This window comes from Pygocentrus nattereri, chromosome 20 (genome assembly GCF_015220715.1).
Source record: "Pygocentrus nattereri isolate fPygNat1 chromosome 20, fPygNat1.pri, whole genome shotgun sequence".
NCBI classification, from domain to species: domain Eukaryota; kingdom Metazoa; phylum Chordata; class Actinopteri; order Characiformes; family Serrasalmidae; genus Pygocentrus; species Pygocentrus nattereri.
The window spans coordinates 23,198,357-23,222,545 of NC_051230.1; the positions used below are offsets into that span (position 1 = coordinate 23,198,357).

General features: G+C 39.2%; 2 protein-coding genes across 2 annotated transcripts; one reads left to right on the top strand and one right to left on the bottom strand.

Moving 5' to 3' along the window:
* Positions 1-843: 843 nt before the first annotated feature.
* Positions 844-4,784, bottom strand: LOC108414156 (zinc finger protein 239-like). Its single transcript, XM_037531633.1, has 2 exons — positions 4,707-4,784; positions 844-2,243 (listed from the first exon to the last, which is right to left on the bottom strand). Exon 2 carries the CDS (start codon positions 2,102-2,104, stop codon positions 1,157-1,159), a length of 948 nt encoding a protein of 315 aa, XP_037387530.1. The 5' UTR covers positions 2,105-2,243; positions 4,707-4,784; the 3' UTR covers positions 844-1,156.
* Positions 4,785-11,693: 6,909 nt separating this feature from the next.
* LOC108414300 (zinc finger protein 239-like) lies at positions 11,694-18,429 on the top strand. Its single transcript, XM_037531628.1, has 2 exons — positions 11,694-11,785; positions 16,446-18,429. Exon 2 carries the CDS (start codon positions 16,576-16,578, stop codon positions 17,665-17,667), a length of 1,092 nt encoding a protein of 363 aa, XP_037387525.1. The 5' UTR covers positions 11,694-11,785; positions 16,446-16,575; the 3' UTR covers positions 17,668-18,429.
* The last annotated feature ends 5,760 nt before the right edge of the window (positions 18,430-24,189 follow it).

The following is a 24,189-nucleotide window of genomic DNA, read 5'->3' on the forward strand; positions in this document are numbered from 1 at the left end:
CTAGAAAGGCTCAAGGGTCACCATGTTTTTGTGAAGATAAACAAAACTCATATGAAATGGAGAGAAAGAGAATTATTATTCAGGGCTGGGCACATTAAAAGTATTTTAACACAAAGATTATTGATAAAGCCAGTATCCCCTTAACACTACCAGTTAAGATGATCTTAACACTAAGATGCTTTTGGTAAACTGGGCCCAGATCATTGGACTGGAGTTGTGATCTTGGATAAGGCCCATCACGGCTCCAGGTGGCACTTCTCTGCTGTCAATGTTCCCAAAATGACATAGTTAGGCAGCAAAATTTATCATCATGAAGCAGACAAGATAACCAAGATTACACAACACTGTGTACACTACACTATGACTAAATCCGGTACACAAATTACTTTTGTGTCCACATATCTTGCAGATGGTTAAAAAAAATTTACACTCTTAGCCTAATTACATTATTAAAAATATTTACTGTGACACTGCACAAAATCAAAGTTATAACAAATGTGTGTGTATATATATATATATATATATATATATATATTGTCTCTCCATATCCAGTGCTTATGGCATCTATGATTTCCAAAAAGAATTTCAAATTTTAATTTGTCAGATTACACTTCAACTCAGTTAATCTTAAATAAGCCCTGGCCCAGAGAAGGTGGCAGTGTTTCTAGGTCTTGTTTATATATATATATATATATATATATATATATATATATATATATATATATATATATATATATATATATGGTTTCTTATTTGCATGATAGAAAACAAACTGTTGCTGCATCCACATTAAATTCAAAATGGGCATGTATTTAAAAAAAAAAAAAAAAGAAATATAACAAAATAAGGTTTAAACTTGCACATCATTGCATTGTTTTCATTTTGCAGTATTCCAACTTTTTTGGAAACGAGGTTATATGTGAAAAGTCAAATTAATATTTTTTGGGGTGCTGAAAAATGTTGCACATGGCATATGGGCTTGACTTAGTGTTCACAGCACAGGAACTAGTTTTTCTTTAAGCACATACTTTAGAAACAGTGTAAAACAACTATATGTGTATTTACCATTTAAAACACAGCTATCTAGTTTATTTGAAATATGGATTGAAAGCAACATTGCCTCCAGATGCTGGAAATGACATTAAGGTTACACTCATCACTGCTTATTTTCACCAACACTCTTAGTGCACTTGTGTATCTTCATAGGATTTAAATGCCTGAAACTCTTCCCACACTCTGAGCAGTAATACGGCTTCTCTCCTGTGTGAATGCGCTGGTGTTGTTGGAGAGTACTCTGTAAAGTAAAATTTTTTCCACACTCTGAGCAGTGATACGGCTTCTCTCCCGTGTGAATGCGCTGGTGTTTTTGGAGAGTACTTTGTTGATTAAAATTTCTCCCACACTCTGAGCAGTGATACGGCTTCTCTCCTGTGTGAATGCGCTTGTGTTTTTGGAGTGTACTCTGTTGATTAAAACTCTTCCCGCATTCTGAGCAGTGATACGGCTTCTCTCCTGTGTGAATGCGCTGGTGTTTTTGGAAAGTACTCTGTAAAGTAAAACTCTTCCCACACTCTGAGCAGTAATATGGCTTCTCTCCCGTGTGAATGCGCTGGTGTGTTTTGAGATTACTCTGTACAGTAAAACTCTTCCCACACTCTGAGCAGTGATACGGCTTCTCTCCTGTGTGAATGAGCTGGTGCTGTTGGAGATTACTCAGTTGATTAAAACTCTTCCCACACTCTGCACAATGATATGGCTTTTCTCCAGTGTGAATGCGCTGGTGTTGCTGGAGAGCACTCTGCTGAGCAAAACTCTTCCCACACTCTGAGCAGTGATGTGGTTTAATTCCTGTGTGAATGCGTTGGTGTTGTTTGAGGTGAGTCTCTTGACTGAAGCTCTTTCCACACTCTGAGCAGTGATATGGCTTCTCTCCTGTGTGAATGCGCTGGTGTCGTTGGAAATAACTATAATGAATAAAACTTTTTCCACACTCTGAGCAGTAGTGAGTTCTTTTCTTGCCGCATTTCTGTGTTTGTCTGCGAGATGTGCTCTTGTGCAGGGGACCAGATGACATTTGCTGACTCCTGGAGCCTCTTCTGGACATAGTTTTATGTTTTATCCGTTTCAACAGCGTAACATCACTCTTGCTGGAATGTTCTGATGTGTTTGAAGATGCAAATTTGATCTCTGTGCAAGTGGTCACTAGGAGCAGGAGACGTCTTGAAGCAGTATATCATTTATTTCTGGAAGAAGAAAATAAAAAAAGAAAATCTGAACTTAAAGTCAATAAAAAACAACAAAGTAGTCTGATCTAAATCATCACTGCCCTACTTACATCAATTGGCACAAAGTAAAATGAAACAACTGTTTCCATCTGATGTTTTAGGCCAACCACCTGATTATCCATCATCTGCAAACTGACATATTTAAACTCATTTCAGGCTTTTGCTTTTCTGTAATTAGTTAAACTGTAAAACTGTGCATTAAAGAATTAAATAGAATGTAAGTCAATTCATTATTCAGATATAAAATATATGTTTGGTATCTAAAACAGTTATGGCATAGTGTAGTATAAAGCCAGTGCCAAATAAGAATGGTCAAGATGGTCAAAAAACTGATGCAATTTTTTTTTTATCGTTCCAAGTGCTTCTTGTGAGCAGCTACTTTGCAAATGCAATGTGGTGGGACTTTACGTAGGGCCTAGTTCATCTGGAAAAGGGGAAAAAAAAAGACTAGGTTTCACATTGTTATTTTGATGTACGTCTCCATTGGTTGGCTAGGCTCTGGCCTATACTGATAAACGTCCTGATGGAAAGTGAATGTGTCATGTTGTAAGCTGATGGAGATGTTAAGTTGAGGTGCACTTTGATTTTGTATTTCAGCAGCTTTTAGAGTATGTGCTCCTCATATGGACAGAAGGAGGTTAATTGTCTTCCAGTTAATTTATACTGCACTTCTGAGCCATGTGGTTGTTGATTTTTTTTTTTATTTGCATATGTTCAACTTATACTTGTGGTGTTAATGAGAATAATGACTGTGCCACTTTTAGAGTTGAATAACTTTGTACTTACTATTTATCTGATGCTATATGGTGCGTTTTAGCTATTTTCATATCTTAAACAATCTGTGTTCATACAGTGTTCATAAGGCTCCAATCCCTAAATCCACCTAATGGTTCTTACATTCATCTCCCAAACACTGACAGTATCAATGGATAAGATAAATTCATACTTCTTGTAGCAACATGTTGAGATTTAGTACAGTAACACTCAAACTAAAATATGTCTGTTTTGAATATTAAGTATTCCTGGTCATTCAACAATGAAGTTAAGTTTGGATTATAGACATTTGGGTTTTGGAATGGTTTAAGAATCAGAACACAAGACGTTTATCTGGAATGGGACTGCTACATACCAACAGTCATACATACTGTCAGAAGTCATACATACAAACAGAAAAGAAATAGTTTCATTTCAAGCACTGCTGAATCAGTAGCTAAATCATTCTGATTAAAAGAAAGTTATGCTGTATATTCAGTTTTAACTGGTGAGAGTTAACGGTGTCACTGTAGGTTACACCTCTGGGTCACTGCACTGCACATTTTCAGCTATTCCCTGTGGCCATCACACCTGATCTTGCTCAACACCTAATTATCAAGCTCTTCATTAGCTGGATAAGGGGTGTTGGGGCAGTGATGGTTTGCCACTCAAAACATCCTCCCAACCATTTTTTTTCACCTCCAATAACAAGACGGTTACCAATGAATTTGTATATAACTCACAGATCATTGTTTAGACCACATAGGTCTGCAGGAAGAATTATTTATTATGAAATAATTCTTCACACTCTATTCACATTCATGGTGTCTGGTGAAGACTGAAAGATCCTTTCCTTTGTCTAGCACACCCCTTTTGTGAAAACATACAGAGTGTGAACTAGACTATCAAGCTGCTGAATGGCTCTCACACACTACACCCCCTCTTTAGTACACTCCAAACACTCACCAGAGACACTCCTACTAGCTCTTAATCTACCGGCCATTGACCAGCAACCCCCACCCAGACAACAGCTCTCAGGGAATACTTCGCATTGTTTTGGAATATACTGTGATTTTCAGACTACATTTGTACAAATAATTATGCAGTTATACTCACCTTAGATAATGTATAAACATATCAGTCATAATTTAGACATTAATTACAGCTAAAAGTTCAATATGGCATGACCTCTTTTTACACACTGTTTTTGAAAGTGGATGGTTGAAGATCTGCTTTATGTGTGCACAAAAATGTAAAAATAAAACACATGACATCCTTACAGTGTGAATGAAGCTACTGCTGCATTTGACATTGATGGAGTTGACTTAACACTGGCCCAACAAAGAACAGAGGCACAATGAGACAAGCCAAGAATCGTAAAGTCTTGATCTAAAGGACTCGTCTTTGATATCTTTGGAACTAACTTGGCAAATAAATCAGAAACAAACTGCTCCATGTTTACAAAACCATACTAGGAAAACTTTATCAACCAAATATTCAGACTCATCAGCTCACAACACTCAGCCACGTCTGAGTGAAGCTGCTTCTGTGTTGGCAAAAGAATTTAAACCCCTCAAATCTTATTTTCTAAACTCTAGTGTGTCTCCAGCTGTTTGTGTAAGAGTGAATGAAGAACAGCGAGTGTTAAAGTGTCGGACAGTTTCCTACCTTCAGCAGCTCAGCTCTTATTTCTGATCCTCCAGCAGCACCACGAGCGGAGGCGGGGACAGCTGACCACAACACAACCTTCTGCTTCTCCGCTTTAGAGCAGTTGGGAAAAGTCATAGTTGCAGAATGAGCGCCACCACCTGGCACGAAGCGGAGTCACACTGAAATCCACACTGAATTCCTAAAGCCCGACACTTTCACAGGAAGGCGCAGAACTGTAGAAGAAGCAAATGTAAAACCCTGAAGGTATCATTAGCTGTTTTGGCTTGGCAGTATGTGTGATCATAAATAAACGTTGATGTTTACATTACATTTACATTTACAGCATTTAGCAGACGCTCTTATCCAGAGCGACTTACAAGAAGTGCTTTGTCTATCTAGAGAAAGTATCTTTGCTAGTTCCCAATAGGAGAGAAAGACAGTCAGTCCGGAGCTCAGGTACTGCTAGAAACAAAGTCACTGTAGATACCCAGAGAAAAAGGAACAGAGTTGAACACAGAACTCTTTGTCGTTCAATACAATACAATACAATAAGCTACAATACACAGTGCAATACAATAAAATATAATATATAAGTGCATCTTATAATTCAGTGCTCATTTAAGTGCTGTGTGAAGAGATGTGTCTTCAGTCTGCGTTTGAAGACAGCAAGAGTCTCTGTTGTTCGGACAGCCAGTGGGAGTTCATTCCACCACTTGGGTGCCAGTACAGAGAACATTCTCGACGCTTGTCTTCCACGCGCCTTGAAGGATGGTGGGTCAAGCTGAGCTGTACTCGAAGCTCGAAGGGCTCGTGGTACAGCTTGAGATTTCACCATTGCCATCAAGTAGGTAGGGGCTGGCTTGATGTGCAGGTAGGTTCAGTGATCCATGAGGTATCATCAAGTTCTGGATTCTCTGACATGATTTTCTTCCCTTCCATGAATTTTCTCTGCTATTTATTTCAGCTTCACAAGTATAGCAGAATGATGCATGCACACACCAAGTCAGTTGAATCAGTTAATGCATCTTCTTGCAGTCACCATGTCACATTACAGGAGTATTTCGATACATTGCACGTGCCATGATTTTTACCATGCTTACAGCTGTATTAAACAAGCTGTTGCGACCTCAGACATCTTCTTACTCCAGGTTCTTCTTGTTACAATGTTTGTACTTGCTTTTCTGTTATGGTCAATGTTCCACTGGCACATTTAAAAAACTGCAAAAAATGTTGGTGTGTCCACCTTCCATTCAGTCTGGACTTTATCATATGTAAAAGCATTGAGGGAGGATAGTATAGAGTGCTGCATTAAAGCATTGCATTACCATTCAACTTGTTTAAGGACTTGACTGATGACTTGCTTTGACTGGCCAGGAATTTGCATTAAATTATTTGAGAACATGTTGTTCCATCTTCTGGAAACTGTACAAGTGTCCTAACAAGTCACTGGTTAGTATTGTCTTTACCTGCCTTTGAGAGGTTATCAGGACCATGAAAAAGTATATTGTAAGTTTAGATCAAAAATATATTGTATGTTTAGATCAGCAAAATGTACACTATACATAAGTAATGCACCCTGAGGGAGAAGCGGCTTAGAAAATGGATGGATAGATGGATGGACATAAGTAATGCATCTTATAAGCAAAATGAACTCCAGTGAATTATTGTAATAAAAGCCATTTCCATCCAGTTGTGTACCAGTGTGATCTAACTTAATTTAGACTTGAACAAAGTTTTTTCAAATTGTGTGCAGATGTAAAGATCATAAAGATTAATTGACCTTGGTGTCAATATTAGTGGTATCTGTTGACCATGTGGTGTCTGTCAACCACTCAAAACAGTAGGATACTTTTTTACCTCCTGTGCATTGTTTCTCTCTGCTTTGACTGCACATGTTCGTAAGTAGGAGTAGGTAGTAAGTAGTCGCTTAGCCTTGTTGCACAAATAATCGTACCTCAAGTCCTCTATATGTTATGCTTACAGCCTGTCTTGTGTCTTTAATTTCTCTGATAAATAACTCAATTACTACTGTATTTTTGGGCTTTCTTGCTGGACTTTTTTTCATAATATATTCTGTACTTGTTGTTATCTTTTTTCTTGCTGAAGGTCTGAAAACAAAGCCTGCAAACAGGTGAATAGAGAAAGTATTTTAAAAAAAACTCCACAGCTTGTAGTATTTTTACTCTTATAAAGAGATTCAGGAGTCTTACAAAATGATTTCTCTACTCCTAATTACTATATAACACCTTAAGTTCCCTGCTGAAAAAAAAACATTAAAAGTGTCTGTTGGTTCCCGGTGGTGTCCAATAGTCAGTGTTGGTATTTTTTCCTGATGGGTTGATATTGCAGCGTAAAATATGGACTGCACCCAGACCTTTTTATTATGCAGCCATGCTGTTGTGATATGTGCTGAATGTGGCTTGACACTATCTTGCTAAAATAAGCAAGGCCTTCCCTGAAGAATACATTGTCTGGATGGCAGCACTTTTTGCTCCAAAACCTGTATTTCTCATCTGTATTTATCATGACAGTTGCTGGCTTTGGAACGGTGCACTGATTACAAGCTGGATAGTCTCTCTCCTCATTAGCCTGCAGGATGTGGTGTTCATTTCCAAAAAGAATTTAACATGTTAATTTGTTGGACTACTTAAATGAGCTGGAGCCCAGAGAAGGAGGCGACATTTCTGGATGTTGTTTATATATGTTTTCTTCTTTGCATGGTAGAGTTTTAACTTGCATTAGTGAATGCAGTGATGAAACTGTGTTCACAGAAAATGGTTACAGAAGTGGTGCTGAGCCTATGCTGTGTTTATCACCATGGAGTCTTGTCTGTTTTCCCAGGTTCTTTGCTATTTCACATTGAGAAGCATTATTCTTGAATTGTTGCACTATTTGCCTGTGCAGTTTTGTTCAGAGACTTCTGAAACACTCAACCTCACTGGGATGCTCTTTTTACACCCAATCCTGGGCCTGTTCTGTTGCCAATTAACTAAATCAGATAATAGGTTATACAATTTTCTTTTCAGTTTTACATGAACATGAAAACAAAATACTATTAAAAGAATAAAAACAGTAAATGGAGAAAAATAAACTTGATGGGTTGAGACGTTCACAAAAATACGCCGAAAGCCTTGAACATCCCCAAATGGTCACCTTTCACCCAGTTCTACAATGATGGAGATACCTAGTTACAACTCCTGTACCACAGGCCATCACCATATCTGGTAAGAGACATTGGAGATGGACATAAACAAGTCTTTAGCTCATGTCACAGCGTCCTTCTCAAGGAATATTATCTAAGGACACTCTCACATAGATCAACATTTGTCTTTTATAGTTGTGGCAGATGGTGTTCTTGTTCACTTATTCTCATTTAATACTACTGGTATGGGTTAATATTGGGACGTCACTGTGACCCTATAAAAAGGAGGGCTTAGGGAGTCCTCTGCCCTGCTTGCCCCCCCCCCCCTCTTTTTGCCGGTGAATTTGACCTTCCGGTCGGTTTGGCCCGTGGGTTGCTGCGTGGTTTGACGTGGTGCAGTGAGGCACAACTGCAACAATTGGCATGTTTTATTCAAGTCAGTGATTGCAGTGTTGGTGTGGTGCTGTGGTCCAAGGCCTCCATTTAGTTTTTACTCTGCCTCTTCATTGCTCTGTTGCCTTACATCTCCACTATTTTGCTGTTTCACGGCTTTACCTCAGAATTGTCCCGCAGCCGCTGCTCCTATTCTTTGATTGATGTCGCTTCATATCATTGATGTGGGCCGAGTAAATCTCGGGTAAGGGAGGTTAATGTCCCTCTGCTGCTCCTTCTTCTGTGGTGCTGCTGTTTTTCTTATGTTTTTGGTTTCGTTTTTTTCTCCTCTGCTCCATATTTTGGGGAAGCGGTATATCTTTTTAAGGTGCTACTTGAAGACTAGTTGTTAATTTGCTATTCCCTTGGTTATTTATTTGTTTTTGGGTAGTTGTTTATTTACTTTTTTTTGTTTTTTTTTTTTTTTTTTGCCCAGAGGCGGGTTATCTCCTTTGGAGATTTCCGGTTTTTTTGTGTTAAGGTTATTTATTTATTTTTTCTGACTCTTGTGTTGGGTTTTTTGTTTCTATTTTTCGAAATTCGTTAGATTATATTTTTGTTAATATTTTGGGCTTAGTTTAGTTAATTATTTCTTTATTTATCTGTGTATTTTTTTTTAGTTTAATTATTCTTTATTTTCTTTGAAGCGCAGGCCTTATTTTGGTTTGGCTTGTAGCTCTTATTTGTATCGTTTTTCCTACTGTTTAAGTTTATTTTTCTTATGTGAGTGGTTTATTTGCGTATGTTTTCAGTTTTGGGTTTGTTTATTTAGTTATTCTGTTTTCTTGTGACTCTAATTGGTTTTGTTTTTTTTGTTTAGGAATTTCTCTATGCTTTTTCTTTTTCAATAAATTGCGGTGGTAGCTAACTTTCTAGTTTCCAGTCCCTAATATGGGATCATTTTCCATGCTTTTTTAGACAAGTGTTGATTTAATTTAACAGCTGCAGCTAAGTATTTTTATAGTTTTAGATAGCTATTGGAGTTTTTGAAATGAATGTTGACATGAAATAAAAGTATTTTCTGAAAATAAAAAAACTGACTTGTGGAAAACATGTCTCTGTCTTAGACAAAGGAACCTGAGTTTTTCTTGTGGCTAGAATTACTAATTATTTCCCGAGGTGAAATTCCTTGGGTGGCGTAGTCGATGATTAAAGGGAAATTTTATATAACCCTATTTTAGTGTGCATTATCCCTTTTGTAATGAACGTCACATAGTCTTCAAAAATAATAATGGAAAGTTAATGGATGAACAGTTCATGGATGAGTTCTGAAGTTCATGGACTGTATTCGACTTTATGCTGCAGGGAACAGGCATTTGTCTACCATACTGATGAGAGGTGAAAGTGTGTCACTCGGACAGCTTGATTTCTTGCAGTACTTCATACTCCAGCATCTCAATTACAAAGCTGTTCAGTTCTGCCCAGCACAGCACAAATATCACTGTTGTATTCTTCAGGGTCATATCACTTCACTGCAATAAGCCTTAAATAGAAATCAAGGGAGCAAAAGAGGGACTTAAGGAGCCAAGCACACTGTCCATTATTGCAACAGGAACATTATATTATCTTAGATATTCTAAATTAGAAAATAAAAACCTCTTATTGTTAAATGCAGAACTTTCTGATTGTTTTCAACATATAAAATAAATGAAACCAATTTTGTGGAGAATATACAGTATCACACCTTCTCATACAGTGTATCACAAAAGTGAGTACACCCCTCACATTTCTGCAGATATTTAAGTATATCTTTTCATGGGACAACACTGACAAAATGACACTTTGACACAATGAAAAGTAGCAGTTGGGAGAGCAGAGAATCCCAGATGACCCTGTCCCCCGCAAATTCCTCCAGCTCATTCCCGGGGACCCCAAGCTGCTCCCAGGCCAACTTGGAGATATAATCCCTCCAGCGGGACCTAGGATGACCCCAGGGTCTTGTCCCGGTAGGCCGTGCCTGGAACACCCCCACCGGGAGGCGTCCAGGGGGCGTCTGGATCAGATGCCTGAACCATCTCAGTAGCGGCTCTACTCTGAGCTCCTCCCAGATGACCGATCACATAGCGTGTAGCCCGCCACCCGACGAAGAAAGCTCATTTCCGCTGCTTGTATTTGCGATCTCATTCTTTCGGTCATTACCCACAGCTCATGACCATAGGCGAGGGTTGGGATGTAGATCGACTGGTAAACAGAGAGCTTTGCCTTTTGGCTCAACTCCCTCTTCACCACTATAGTCCAGTACAGTCACCGCATTACTGCTGCCGCCTGTCCCAGCCTAGGGCCGATCTCACGATCCCTCTTCCCGTCACTTGTGTACAAGACCCCAAGATACTTAAACTCCTCCACCTGGGGCAAGTCCTTTCCCCTTACCTGGAGTTGGCATGCCATCCTTTTCCGGGCTGATCAATTGATAAGCCTGTCAAAGGTCTGCTGAATGCTAATTGGCTGATGGTCGCCATAAATTTCAATGTATCCAATTGGCCTTCAAGATTCACTTATAGTATGGGTAGAAGATGATGCCTGCCAAGTTTCAGTTTGATTGGATGCACAGATGCGGAGAAACAGTTAATCGGCAATTACCCCACCCCCTAATGACATATGCCCACCAAAATTGAATGGCGTCCACAGAATCTTATCTTGTATAAGCATATAAAGTTTCAATGTTTTTGGCTAAAGCATCCTTGAGTCATAGAGTCTTAAGTGAATTTTGAGTTTTGTCAGAAGGGCTAATTAGCATATGGCAGCCATAATGTTTGCAAATATCAAAATGTTTTGATAATTACTGATAAACAGACTCTTCTGAGTTTTCTGATACAAGAAAATTGAAGATTGAGTGAAAATTGTAGGACCAGTTCACAAAAGTAGGTTTTGCATATTATGCAAATTAGCAAAAAAGCTAAGTGGGCGGAGCTAAATGGTACCAGTGGCACAGTTATTTGGCTTGACCCAAGGAATGACGCACAAAAAGAATTGTATCTGTGCACGTCTCTGTTTAGGAGTTATGAAACAAAATGTGTTTTGGTGCTCTATAGCGCCCCTCTTTGGCCAATCTGGGTCATTTCTGCTGCCTGGCGAGATGCACGCAAACTACACCTTACCCACCAAGTTTGGTGTCTGGATGCCTTACAGTCTGTTCTCCACAACACGTTTTTCAGGAGAAAAAGAAAAAAAAGAAGTAGAAGAAGAAGAAGAAGAAGAAGAAGAAGAAGAAGAAGAAGAAGCAGAAGAAAAAGAAAAATAGCAAAAAGAACAACAACTATGCACTGCGTGCTTGGACCCTAAAAATAAACCGTTACCTTTATATGTACATTACAAAAAAAAATCTATTAATGATAATAGGTTTTTAAAATAAATCCACCAGTTTCTGTGACTGACTGGCTCCAGTCCAGGTGGCGGCGATAATTCTGTAACTATCACTTTTTCCTACTGCTCTAAAGCGGCGAAGCAGAGGGTCGTGTTGAGCGGTCGCCTCTCCGCTCGTAGTGTTGCTGGAGGATCAGAAACAAGAGCTGAACTACTGAAGGTAGGAAACTGTCCGACACTTTAACACTCACTGTTCTTCCTTCACTCTCAGACAAGCAGCTGGAGGCACATTTTTGTTTAGAGCATAAGATTTGATGGATTTAAATTAGAATAGCCAACGCAGAAGCAGCTTCACTCAAACCGAGTGAAGTGAGAGGTTGTTTAGTTGTATTTCTGATTTATTTATATATATTTTTTTAAAAATCGGTTTTGCTTTCAAGCCAACTTTGCCTGGTTAGTTTTAAAGGCATGTCCCTTAGAACAACCTTTTGTATGATTGTGTAGTTATTACAGTCACTTGCTGTATAGCTGTATATAAAATCACAGCTTGTTCTAAAACAACATAACGTACTTTATGAGAGCTGTTAATGTCTTGGTGGGGATTGCTCGTCAAGGCTGATTAAGAGCTAGTAGGAATGCCTATGGTGGGCGAGGTGTATTAAGAAGGGGGTGTAGTGTGTGATTGATGGCCTAGTTTAGATGTTTCCAAGCCAAGTTCTAGGGATATTTCTATGATAAAGGAAAGCATAAAATGTGTGTAGTGTGGGGTCTTCAGGCCTTGACTGTGAGATCCTCTGGTCTAGTTGTAGAAGCTGTCCTGACAACTGTGTGTACTGAGTGTAAAAAGGCTGTGATGGGGCAGGTAGTAATATTCACAGTTAAGTAATTTTTACTGCATTCCTTGGTGGTCCAAAGAGTAGATGTTGCCTCAGGGAATTGAATACAGAATTATTGGTCTCAATGGTTGAAGTGAAAAGATACATTTATTTGACGTAAATAGGGCTGTTGCCATTGCGACATTGAGATTGTGGGTGTTTGGAACGGGTACGTTGTACTAGTACGAGTGGACCAGACACAACTTTGCTGCTGGTGGTTTTAAACACCTCAGTATCACTGCTGGATTGAGAATAGTCTACCAACCAAAAATTGTCCAGCCCACAGCATCCTGTGACAACTAATGAAGGATAAGAATGACCAACACAAACTGTGCAGCAAAACATGAACTATCACGTCTCACTTCACACCTACAAGGTGGACTAACAATGAACGTGTCTCTGATAGAGTGGGCAGTGAGTGTACACAGTGTTTAAAAGCTCCAGCAGCACTGCTGTGTCTGATTCACTGCATAGAGAATGATCAACTACCCAAATAACATTTGCTCTATAGTGGTCCTGTGGGGTTCCCTGACCATTGAAGAACTGGGTGAAAGCAGGGCTAACTGTATGCAGAGCATCAGATGGACTACAGTCTGCAAATGTAGACCTACAAAGTACACCTATATTTTGTGTGTTTAAGCATCTTGCTTCTGCAAAGCTCTAATTATATAGAGCAATTTTTTTCAGGGCCTGCTGAACTGACATTCTAACAAAATAAATCCCCCAAATTACAACCTCTGGAATTTATAAGCATGGTGATAAAGTTTTACAGTGCATTGTATCGTTTCATGTTAATCCAGTCTGTGTTTGCTAAATAAACTGCTATAACCTAAATGTAAATTTAAATGGACTTATATTTATTTATATATGTATTTATTTTCCACAGACAGAATTGGATGGTGCTTTGCCAATTGTAACTGCATAAAGCTGGGTGTTTGTAGTAGATTGATAGCAATATTTTCACTTTGATATTAATACTAGAGTGGATGTCTCTGTATTTATTCCAAATCAACTATTAATCCCCCAATTAATCTGAATAAGAAAACTAGCCATTATAGGCCAAGTGTATTTGCACATATGACTACATTTACTAAAAAGTTGGGATGCTGTGCAAAATGTAAATAAAAACAGAATGCTGTTATGTGCAAATAATTAAGCCCTGTATTTAATTGAAAATAGTAAATAGGCAATGTAAATTTTGAAACTGAATAATTGTTTTTTGAAAATTATATGCCCATTATGAATTTGACACCAGCAACATGTTCCAAAAAAGTTGAGATGGGGTAACAAAAGACTAGTAACACCTATTGGAACAAATAATTAGGTTAATTGGAAAAGAGAAAGTAACATGATTTGTTATTGTTGGCTTTCAAAAGTAAAGTTCGTGAGGGCTCAATACTCTGAAAGACTGCGCAGGCAAAATATCACAACGAATTATGAATTGGGGAGTTAATAATCTGTGGTACATTATATCATTAAAATATTTAGAGAATGCATAGAAATCTCTGTATACACAGAACAAGGCCAAAAACCAATATTGGATGGCCATGATCTTCAAGCCCTCAGGTGACAATACAATAAAACCAGACACGATTCTGTAGTGGAAATCACTGCATGGGCTAATGTAAGTTAAAACTCCATGAAGCAAAGAAGACACCATATTTAAACTGAATCAAGAAATGTCACTGCCTTTTCTGGGCCCAAGCTCATTTCAGATGGAATGAGGTGAAGTGGAAAAGTGTCAGATGAATCAAGATTTTAATTTCTTTTTTTGAAATCATGGATGCAGCATTTACATTTACAGCATTTAGGAGACGCTCTTATCCAGAGCAACTTACAAGAAGTGCTTTGTCTATCTAGAGAAAGTATCTTTGCTAGTTACCAATAGGTTAGAGAGAAAGACAGTCCTGAGCTCAAGTACTGCTAGATACAAAAAGTCACTGTTGATAACCAGAGAAAAGGAACACAGAACTCAATACGCAGAACGCAGTACAATACACAGTGCAATATAATATATATTGTATTTTAAGTGTTTGTCTGCTTTTGAAGAGAGAGTGCTGAACGGACAGCCAGTGGGAGTTCATTCCACGACTTGGGTGCCAGAACGGAAAACAGTCTTGATGCTTGTCTTCCATGCGCCTTGAAGGATGGCGGGTCAAGCCAAGCTGTACTCAAAGCTCGAAGGGCTCGCGGTACAGTTTGAGATTTCACCATTGCCATCAAGTAGGTAGGAGCTGGTCCATTTTTGGCTTTGTAGGCAAGCATTTAAATCTGATGCATGCAGCTACAGGAAGCCAGTGAAGGGAGCGCAGCAGTGGGGTGGTGTGGCTGAACTTGGGAGATTGAACACGAACCGTGCTGCCGCATTCTGCACCCACTGGGCTAATGAGGAGAGGGACCATCCGGCTTGTTATCAGTGCACGGTTTACAGGCCAGCATCCGTGATGGTATGGGAGTGCATTAGTGCACATGGTATGGCTGACTTGTATAGCTCTGAAGGCACCATTATTGCTGAATGATATATACAATTTTGGAGCAAGACGTGCTGCTGTCCAGAGATACTTGCTAATTTCCGCAAAACAATGCAGAACCTCATTCGGGTTGTATTACAACAGCATGGCTCTATTAAAAAGGTCCTGGTGGCCTGCGTGCAGACTTTTGAGCCGTTGAAAATATATGGTGCATTACGAAACATAAATATGACGAAGGACACTCCAGACTGTTGAACAACTGAAATCCTATATTAAGCAAGAATGGGAAAACATTTCACTTCGAGTGCAACAATTGGTCTCCTCAGTTCCCAAATATTTACATAGTGTTGTTGAAACTGAGGTGATGTAACACGGTGGTAAACATGCCCCTGTTCCAACTTTTTTTAAATGTTGCTAGCCTGAAATTTAAAATGGGTATATATTTTTAAAAAATAACAACAAAAAAAAAACAAATACAATTTCAACATTTTACGTCTTTATTTTCAATTAAATTTTAGTGTTTAAATGATTTGCTTGTCATTGCGTTCTGTTTTTAAATTTACATTTTGCACAGCCTTCCAACTTTGTTGCAGACTGAGTTGTACCAGAAATCTGTGGTTACACAGAAGCACTAACTGAAGGCTAACACTAATTTAGCTGCTGGAAAGAATGCTTGCTCGACAAAATTAAAAAATGCTTATTTCAACTCCGCAGACTCTAACTACTACTGGGGCTACTCCCGTGTACTTAGTTGGTAAGATAGCTTTTCTGTTGTAAATTTAAAGGAGGTCGGTGGACACAACAAATCTGACACACACACACAAAAAAAACAAACAGGCAAACAGGACTGTTTCTTTAACCAAGTTCTGAACTTTTAAGGATGTAAAAACTTTTGTATATGCCCCAATTACAATTTTAATTTTTCTGCTTTTTAAAGTTTATCATATATGAAGAAGCTCTGCATTAACATGTGCTGCAGAGGTTGTGTTTAGTTCTTTCCACTTAAAAATCAATAAAATGTGCAATTTTGTAAGGGGTGCCCAAACATTTGCATGCACTTTGTAGCACTTATTAGGAGTACTTTAATTAAAGTAATAGCACTATTCCAGACTACTTGTCTAATGTTGAATGTAAAGTAGCTAATAGTGTTAAATTTAGATAATGTAACACAACCATTTTTAGACACTGAAGTTTAATTTGAGTTTAATTCAAGAATTTGATATTAACAGGACACTCTCTATTAAAACATTAGAAAGGCATATAGATTGTTTTATATTTACCCACATCATGGCTATGTCATGTGAATATGTGGGGAAAATACCTTCTTCCACATACAGCACAACACATAATATCCTATAAAATACATATGAATGTATGTATTGTTAGGTTTTGTTTGTTGACCTGATGGCTATTGGCCCAGGCTCAAAAACAAAACGAAACAAAAGCTGGATATTAGTTAGCTTTCAAGATGTGGGTCTTACTACATTTGTTGCATTGTGAATTGATTTTAGATTTTCTTTTTTTTTTCTTCCAGATATGAATGATGTCCTGTTTCAAGTCGTCTCCTGCACTTTTCTACCCAGCTTAAATGTGGTTGCATAAACATATTGGGAAATTGCACCAAGAGAAATCTTGCACTGCTGATACAGATTGAATATAAGAATATGGCGTCCAAACAATGTTCCGGTACTCAGCAACTGTCATCTGATGTCATCCACATGAACACATCTCACAGACAAACACAGAAACGCAGCAAAGAGAGAAATCACTACTGCTTGGAGTGTGGAAAAAGTTTTACTCAACAGAGTACTCTCCACAAACATCAGCGCATTCACACAGGAGAGAAGCCGTATCACTGCTCAGAGTGTGGGAAGAGCTTTAATCGTCATAGTCATCTCCAACGACACCAGCGCATTCATACAGGAGAGAAGCCGTATCACTGCTCAGAATGTGAGAAGAGCTTTAATAGTCAGAGTCATCTCCAAGAACACCAGCGCATCCACACAGGAGAGAAACCTTATCACTGCTCAGAGTGTGGGAAGAGCTTTAATCGTCAGAGTAATCTCCACAAACATCAGCGCATTCACACAGGAGAGAAACCGTATTACTGCTCAGAGTGTGGGAAGAGCTTTAGTCAACAGATTCATCTCCAACAACACCAGCGCATTCACACAGGAGAGAAGCCATATTACTGCTCAGAGTGTGGGAAGAGTTTTACTGTACAGAGTACTCTTCAACAACACCAGCGCATTCACACAGGAGATAAGCCGTATCACTGCTCAGAGTGTGGGAAGTGTTTTAATTGTCAGAGTCATCTCCAACGACACCAGCGCATTCACACAAGAGAGAAACCATATCACTGCTCAGAGTGTGGGAAGAGTTTTACTCAACAGATTCATCTCCAGCAACACTTGCGCATTCACAAAGGAGAGAAGCCGTATTACTGCTCAGAGTGTGGGAAGAGTTTTACTGTACATGGTACTCTCAAACAACACCAGCGCATTCACACAGGAGAGAAGCCGTATCACTGCTTGGAGTGTGGGAAGAGTTTTAATCGTCAGAGTAATTTCCACAAACATCAGCGCATTCACACAGGAGAGAAGCCGTATCACTGCTCAGAGTGTGAGAAAAGCTTTAATCGTCGGAGTCATCTCCAGCAACACCAGCGCATTCACGTAAGAGAGAAGCTGTATCGCTGCTTCCCAGAGTGTGGGAAGAGTTTTAGGCATTTGAAGACTGAAGACACAAATGTCTAGGAGCAGTGGTGGAAGTGGGCAGTAATGAATGTAATCTTAACGTAAATGTAAAATCATTCTCCAGGGAATGCCATTTCTAAAATATGAGCATAAAATGAGTGCGGTACTGCATGTTCTCCCCATAATAAGTTTAACATGTTGAAAACAATTAGAAAGCTCTAAATTCAATAATACAAGGTTCATTACTTTCTGAATTACTATATTTTAGCTAGTATAGTGCTTTTGTTTTGCAATGATAGATGTTTTGACAAACATTTGGCAGTGTGATTGACTCTGAGTAAAACCTTTACTCATTTGATTTCTGTATATTACCTAGTTAGTGCTTGTTGCAATGAAAGTGTTGAGGACTGCTATGAAGAAGATATGACCTTGAGGACTGCAACAGAAGTGTTTTTTTCTGTGCTGGGCAGAAGTGAACAACTTTATAATGGATACAATGGAGTCTGAAGGACTGCATGATATCAAGCTGTCGGAGTGACCTATTGGTCAGCACTCCTCAGTATGGCCTATGCATGCCTGTTCAACTAAAGTTGCACACAGGCCAGACTACAACTCCTCTATGAAATTTCTATTACTCTTTTCAGAGAAATTATGGACCATCAATGTTGCTTGTGATGCATGGAGAATGATTGTTCCTCAAGAGGTGTGTTGTGACATGATATGAGGACTCGCATCTCAACTCAATCTACAACCCCAATTCCAATGAAGTTGGGACGTTGTGTAAAACATAAATAAAAAGAGAAAACGATGATTTGCAAATCCTTTTCAACCTATATTCAATTGAATACACTACAAAGACAAGATATTTAATGTTCAAATGGATGAACTTTATTACATTTTGCAAATATTCACTCATTTTGAATTTGATGCCTACAACACGTTCCAAAGAAGTTGGGACAGGGGCACGTTTACCACTGTGTTACATCACCTTTCCTTTTAACAACACTCAGTAAGAACTGGGAACTGAGGACACTAATTGTTGAAGCTTAGAAGGTGGAATTCTTTCCCATTCTTGCTTGATGTACAACTTCAGTTGCTGAACAGTCCGGGGTCTCCGTTGTCATGTTTTGCGCTTCATAATGCGCCACACATTTTCAATGGGAGACAGGTCTGGACTGCAGGCAGGCCAGTCTAGTACCTGCACTCTTTTACTACGAAGCTACGCTGTTGTAACACATGCAGAATGTGGCTTGGCATTGTCTTGCTGAAATAAGCAGGGACGTCCCAGAAGAAGACGTTGCTTGTATGGCAGCATATGTTGCTCCAAAACCTGGATGTACCTTTCAGCATTAATGGTGCCTTCACAGATGTGCAAGTTACTCATGCCATGGGCACTAACACACCGCCACACCATCAGAGATGCTGGCTTTTGAACTTTGCACTGATAAAAATCTGGACAGCCCTTTTCCTCTTTGGACACGACGTCCATGATTTCCAAAAACAATTTGAAATGTGGACTCGTCAGACCACAGGACACTTTTCCACTTTGCGTCAGTCCATCTCAGATGAGCTCGGGCCCAGAGAAGCCGGCGGCCTTTCTGGGTGTTGTTGTATGGCTTTCGCTTTGCATGGCAGAGGTTTAACTTGCACTTGTAGATGGAGCGACGAACTGTGTTCACTGACAATGGTTTTCTGAAGTGTTCCTGAGCCCATGTGGGAATATCCATTACAGAATGATGTCGGTTTTTAATGCAGTGCCGCCTGAGGGATCGAAGGTCACGGGCATTCAATGTTGGTGTTCTGCCTTGCCACTTATTTGCAGAGATTTCTCCAGATTCTCTGAATTTTTTGATGATATTGTGCACTGTATATGATGAAATCCCTAAATTCCCTGCATTTGCACGTTGAGAAACATTGTTCTCAACAATGTTGTTCACAAAGTGGTGCTCCCTTTATACCCAATTACACTCTTTGTAGTGTATTCAATTGAATATAGGTTGAAAAAGATTTGCAAATCATTGTATTCTCTTTTTATTTATGTTTTACACAACGTCCCAACTTCATTGGAATTGGGGTTGTACATTGACGTGATTGCGGCCTGTGGTATGGGGAAGCCAACTGTAGGTGCTCTAAACCACCACCGCTCTCTTTCTTTCTCTCTCTTTCATCTTAGCTTTAGTCTGCTGATTTCTGTCTTTACGCATTTGAGATTATTTTTCTCAATATATCTCTATTTCTATTCTTTAAGCAATATTCATTTTAGGTTCCTGTAAACCTGAAAAAAAAAAAGATTAAATTTTATAATATACTCTTCTTTGGAATCCACTGTGTATATTGCATCACTGAAATTTTGAATGAGTTTTATGATTTCCAAATTTTATCTTAGTAATGTTGTGGTAAGTCATTCCCACTCTAAATAACCTTTATTCTGCTTTAGATTCTGAGATACAGCCATTTAAACTATTCTGCTATGCAATTTAACTTAAGAGATGCAGGCTCTTTTTTGTTGTTCCATAATGTCATCTAATCCAGGAAGAGAATTGCCTTGTTTTGCTGTTTTGCTGTGTACACATACAAGGACTTTGTTATAGTAATTGCTCAAACATATAACAAGTTACCAGACAAGTATAAAGACTATAAAAAAAATAAAGTCTGTATAGTGAAAATAAATAAATAGAAATAAAACCACTCATTTATTTTTTCTGAGTTATCCTGTAACTTTTCATTTAAGCATTTTTAGAATGATAGTGTGATTTATAACTTCGAAATTATCTTTTAGCAATTTCACCACTTTGTCAATCAAGTTTCTTATATGAGTAGAATGTTTAAAGTAATTGTATGTAAACATAGTCTGGAATATGTTTAGATATAATAATCTGTAATATACATAGTTATTTGTAATAGTCACTATGGAAACAGTAGAAGTAGTAGAAGTTTTATATATGAAATCTCATGCTTATAATTTTCTTTTACTTAAGCGTTAACCTATTGTGTGGCACTTGAGCAGTAGACAAAGAAATTGTTCATTATATGAAACCAAACAAACCAACCGAAACCTTTTTCCTGCCTTATCTGTGCCTCTGAAAGTTCTTTCCTTCAAGACAACAAACAGGAAGTTTGAGAGAGTTGGTCGAAGGGAGCGAGAGAGCCAACATGGAACTACGAAGAAACAACAAAGAAAGAAGCCCACTCTCCTTCACGTTTGTATGAAGCCCTGATGATGAAATCCTGTGTAAATAGAAATAATGTGTGGCCACATCTTATTAATGCGTGGAAATGCATAATGCTTGGCCATGATTTAGTAAGGCGTGGGAGTAAGATGATTAAGCCGTGGTCATGACTTAGTAAGATGTGGGAACAAGATCATGGCTTACTAAGTTGTGGCCACGCATTAGGATCTTGTTCCCATGCTTTACTAAGTCGTTACCATGATTTAATCATCTCATTCCCATGCCTTACTAAGTCATGGCCATGCATTATTTTTATTTATACAAGATGTCACCAGCGGTGCTCCATACTTTTGCACTTTGGTTCTGCAGATCTTAAATCTTAGTGTTGTTAACTGCTAATGTTAGTCTGTTTCTATGTGTCCAGCTGCTTTTGTTTTCAAGTTTCATCAGTTCATTTTGAAAGTCTAATTGGCACCGATAAGTCAAACATACACAATATTTACAAAAGAATTCACACACCCATCCAAATAATTGAATTCAGGTGTTCTCATCACTTCCATGGCCACAGGTGTATAAAACTAAGCACCTAGGCATTCAGACTGCTTCTGCAAACATTTATGCAAGAATGAGTTGCTCTCAGGAGCTCAGTGAATTCCAGCGTGGTACTGTGATAGGATGCCACCTGTGCAACGAGTTCAGTCGTGAAATTTCTTCACTACTAAATAATCCACAGTCAACTGTCTGTGGTATTATAACAAAGTGGAAGCGATTGGGAGTGACACTCCAAGTTAGCTGATAGCATGGGGTTAGTGAATGCTGCACTATGCATGAGGTGCATAGTGCTCAGAGATCATCAACTTTCTACAGAATCAATCTCTACAGACCTCCAAACTTCATGTGGCCTTCAGATTTGCTCAAGAACAGTGTGTAGAGAGCTTCATGGAGTGGGTTTCCATGGCCGAGCAGCTGCATCCAGCCCTTACATCACCAAGTGTAATGCAAAGTGTCGAATGCAGTGGTGTGAAGCGCTGTCACTGGACTCTGGAGTCCACTGGAGCAATGGAGACGTGTTCTCTGGAGTGACAAATCAGGCTTATCCATCTGGGCATCCGATGCACAATTCTTGGTTTGGCGGTTGCCAGGAGAACAATACATGTTCGGTGGAGGGGGGATTATGGTGTGGGGTTGTTTTTCAGGAGTTGGGCTCGACCCCTTAGTTCCAGTGAAAGGAACTCTTAATGCTTCTGCAGACCAAGAGACTTTGGACAATTTCATGCTCCCAACTTTGTGGGAACAGTTTGGGGACGGCCCCTTCCTGTTCCAACATGACTGCACACCAGTGCACAAAGCGAGGTCCATGAAGACATGGATGAGCGAGTTTGGTGTGGAAGAACTTGACTGGCCTGCACAGAATCCTGACCTCAACCAGACACAACACCTCTGGGATGAATTAGAGCGGAGACTGCGAGCCAGGCCTTCTTGGCCAACATCAGTGTCTGACCTCACAAATGCGCTTCTGGAAGAATGGTCAAAAATTCCCATAAACAGACTCCTAAACCTCGTGGAAAGCTTTCCCAGAAGAATTGAAGCAGGTATAGCTGCAAAGGGTGGGTCGACATCATATTAAACCCTATGGATTAAGAATGGTATGTCACTCAAGTTCATATGCGTGTGAAGGCAGACAAGCGAATACTTTTTCCCAATGTAGTGCAATTTAAGAACAGAAACAGAAGCAAACACAGTGCTGACTGAAGTCCATCTGAAGAGCCAGCTTTCCGCCTTCAACAAGCAAGCAGAAGACCTGCATTCTCCACCAAGAGGTCGACACGAGCCAGCATGAAGACTGTCTTGTCTCTCGAGTCCTTGAGTTTCACATCTTCTTCAGACACTGTGATTTTGCTTCCCCTTTATCCAAATTTAGGCCAGTTTTACACTAGCAGTAGTGTTGTTCTGCTCGCTGCTCAAAAGCCACATAATTTAGAGAATCAGCCAATTTTAGTACATTTGTTGGGTGAATTTAATACCTCCAGTTTCTTTTCATAACTAGTAATCTAATGTTTAGTGCATATACTTTTGTAATCCATCATCTAGGGCCTATATATTTCTATCAAGAAATAACCCTTTATTAAAGTCATCTCTGGTGATTGGGGGTATATATAAGGCCCAGCCTCACTTGAATTTAGTTAAGATACAGTATCTGTGTCTTATGGTAAGTGGGAAATTAGGTGCTTTAGTGACCTTGTCCTGCTAAAAGGTCTTACATTTTATACTTCTAAACTAAACTGTTCCACCTTTTATTAGACAATCAAGCTCAGTGCACACTTTTAATAAACATTAACCAAACATCTCTTTAACGTAATGTTTAATTAAACGTCTACGTCTCTTGGCGTTTACCTTTTAACTTAATCAGTGTCATTGTCCATACTTTTAGTTTCATCTATTACTGTTAAGCTTTATCACCTGTTTGTAGAACATTCAAAGCTGCCACTGGTGTGAAAAGTACTATTATTATTATATTGCATGTTCTCCCCGTGTCTGCGTGGGTTTCCTCCAGGTTCTCTGGTTTCCTCCCACAGTCAGTCCAAAGACATGCAGTCAGGCCAATTGGACATGCTAAACTGACCCTGGGTGTGAGTGTGTGAGTGACTGTCTGTGTCTGTCTGCCCTGTGATGGACTGGCGACCTGTCCAGGGTGTATCCTGCCTTCCGCCCGATGACCGCTGGGATAGGCTCCAGCACCCCCCCCCGCAATCCTGAGGGAGAAGTAGCTTAGAAAATGGATGGATTATTATTAGCAGTAGCAGCAGTAGTAGTAATAGTAGTAGTAAATGATATTTGGGCTTGTCTAGCTACTGATAATAGAAATGCTGCTGCACACAGCTTGTTCTTGGCCTGTGTTTGACAGAATAGAACTGAGCTAACCAGTTGGTTGATCTGTAGATGCAGGATGCCCATGATGGAGGTCTGATTTGTAGCAGGAAGATCATCGAACCAGAATCCCCAGGAGAATATCTTCAACAGCAGCTGAACACAAACACAACAGATAGTACAACACTCAGAAAGGCTTTAGGTAACAAAGACTAAGTAAAACAAACAATAATAATAATCACACCTTTTATCCAATTCATTTTCCAAAACATTCAGAAGAGAGAAAGTGTAATAAACTGATAAACTAAATCTACATTTTCCAGGAAACAAAAATGCAACTCTCATCATCATCAACTTTTCCTAAGTTGCCCTGCACATTTTAGTGTTTTCCTTCTCTAACACACCTGAAACACCTAATCAGCTTAATAGCAAGCCCTTCTTCTGCTCTGTGCAGTAAAGCAGGAAAACAGTAACCCTGTTTTTAACCCTTATGTTAGATTACCCTTATGCAAAAGTGATGCTGAAGACTAAATTGAAGCCATTT

Excerpts from the sequence above, each read along its gene's own strand:
- LOC108414156 (XM_037531633.1), bottom strand. The coding sequence starts at position 2,104 with ATGTCCAGAAGAGGCTCCAGGAGTCAGCAAATGTCATCTGGTCCCCTG.
- LOC108414300 (XM_037531628.1), top strand. The coding sequence starts at position 16,576 with ATGGCGTCCAAACAATGTTCCGGTACTCAGCAACTGTCATCTGATGTC.